General features: G+C 57.9%; 1 protein-coding gene across 1 annotated transcript; it reads left to right on the top strand.

Moving 5' to 3' along the window:
• Positions 1-220: 220 nt before the first annotated feature.
• On the top strand, positions 221-1,817 carry ID3 (inhibitor of DNA binding 3, HLH protein). The gene is made up of 3 exons (XM_037818329.1): positions 221-607; positions 741-819; positions 1,326-1,817. Exons 1-2 carry the CDS (start codon positions 308-310, stop codon positions 798-800), a joined length of 360 nt encoding a protein of 119 aa, XP_037674257.1. The 5' UTR covers positions 221-307; the 3' UTR covers positions 801-819; positions 1,326-1,817.
• Positions 1,818-2,097: the final 280 nt, after the last annotated feature.

A 2,097-nucleotide genomic window follows, 5' to 3' on the forward strand; every position in this document is an offset into this window, starting at 1 on the left:
GTTTTTAAATCCTTGCTGGCGAAGAAGCCCGCCTCTCCCCAGTATCAGCGCTTCCTCATTCTTTGAATCCGCGGCTCTGCGGTATTCGGCGTCAGACCAGCGGGAGGAAGCCTGTTTGCAATTTAACCGGCCTGTGAACGCCCAGGGTCAGCGGAGGCGGAGCCGGGGAGGATATTTTTGCATAAAAGGGCGTGCCGTTGAGCTCGGCTCTATAAGAGCCGGCCACGGCCGGCGTGAGCGAGTTGCAAGCTTATCTAGGTTCTCTGTGGTCATCGTCCTTTCTGCACCTCTGTCCTCACTCTCCAACATGAAGGCGCTGAGCCCGGTGCGCGGCTGCTACGAGGCGGTGTGCTGCCTTTCGGAGCGTAGCCTGGCCATCGCGCGGGGCCGCGGCAAAGGCCCGGCAGCGGAGGAGCCGCTGAGCCTGCTCGACGACATGAACCACTGCTACTCGCGCCTGCGGGAACTGGTACCCGGAGTCCCGCGAGGCACTCAGCTTAGCCAGGTGGAAATCCTGCAGCGCGTCATCGACTATATCCTCGATCTGCAGGTGGTCTTGGCCGAGCCTGCCCCCGGGCCCCCAGACGGCCCGCATCTCCCCATCCAGGTGCGCTTAGGTGTGCGCGGAGCTGAGGCGGGGCTGAGCGCGAGGTCGGGATATTGTGGACCCCCCCACCCCACCCCACCCCCGCCCAGAGCTCCCAAGCGTCTTGCTTAATTCTCTTCCTCTTCTTTCTCAGACAGCCGACCTCACTCCGGAACTTGTGATCTCCAACGACAAGAGGAGTTTCTGCCACTGACCCGTCCTGGCGCCTCCAGGTGAGTATCCCCTGGAGGAGAAGGGCTTAAACAACAAATCCGGGACTTAGCAGGGGATTGCCTGCCCCTTCAGTTTGGGGAAAGTGAGCCTAGAGAGGGGCAAGCGACTTGCCAACGGTGTTAGTAAATGAACGACAGAGCCGATTTCCATTAATTGTGTATTCCGGCGTTAAACGCAGGTTATCTCTGCCCTCCTCCGTGGCCAAAGACTAGGGAAAGTAGGCAAGGATCCGACTAAATAGCCTTTCTGGGGTTGTAAAGAGAACTTTGGAACAGTCTTCCTCAGCCCCCTCCTAACTGGTGTCAGTTCCAAGGGGGTGGGGTAATGCAAGCTCCGCCTGTGGTCCTTTGGCGCCAACTGGGTGGGGGCAGCGCGGGGCGCCGAGTTATCAGCTGGAGGTAGAGACCAAGTTTCCTCCCTGGCGCCGGCTAGTCTGCGGACGGCCCCAGCCCCGGCGCTCGGCGGAAACTGACGGCTCTCTTGTCTCCTTCCCTCCCCCGCCTAGAACGCAGGTGCTGGCGCCCGCTCCGCCTGGGACCCCGGGACCCTCTCCAGCCGGAAGCTCAAGGGCGTGGATGGGCCCCAACCTCGCCCTTGCCCACGCGACTCCCCCAAACGCCTCGAGGCTGGACCTGGCGCCCGGGAACGAAGGACTGTGAACTTCGGTGGCCTGAAGAGCCAGAGCTAGCTCTGGGTACCAGCTGGGCCATGTCATGCAGCCCCCACCCCACTCCCAGGTTTAAAGACTGTCTTTTCAGAGTATGGAGCTGTGGGGAGAAGTGGCTGCTCTCCAAACTCTGCCAAGGCAGGCAGGGCTGGTCCTCTGGTCTCCTCGGAGAAAGGCTCTGTTGCCCTGATTATGAATGAACTCTATAATAGAGTATATAGCTTTTGTACCTTTTTTACAGGAAGGTGACTTTCTGTAACCAGGCGATGTATATTAAACTTTTTATAAAAGTTAACATTTTGCATAATAAACGGTTTTTAAACACGTGTATATAATCTGACTGGGCACCGGCATTCCCCCATACACTCACGCTGGATGAATTTAGGGCAAGAAGAAATGTCCTTGGGGCTTAAAGGCAAACTCGTTTGTTCTCTAAGAGGGAGATAGGAAAATTGCCCCCCTTGAGGCTGAGGCTGAGGCTAGAGTTGCAGTATGGGAGAGGCTTGTGGTGGGAGCCCCGTATCCATTGATGGCTGGGTGCAGAGATCTTTGGCCCTGCCTCCTCATTTTACAGACAAGGGGAAGGTCAGAGAGGGGAAGTGATGGGCAC

Source organism: Choloepus didactylus, chromosome 2 (assembly GCF_015220235.1).
Source record: "Choloepus didactylus isolate mChoDid1 chromosome 2, mChoDid1.pri, whole genome shotgun sequence".
NCBI classification, from domain to species: Eukaryota; Metazoa; Chordata; class Mammalia; order Pilosa; family Megalonychidae; genus Choloepus; species Choloepus didactylus.

Excerpts from the sequence above, each read along its gene's own strand:
- ID3 (XM_037818329.1), top strand. The coding sequence starts at position 308 with ATGAAGGCGCTGAGCCCGGTGCGCGGCTGCTACGAGGCGGTGTGCTGC. Across the intron at positions 608-740 it reads GCCCGCATCTCCCCATCCAG|ACAGCCGACCTCACTCCGGA; the intron begins GTGCGCTTAGGT and ends CTTCTTTCTCAG.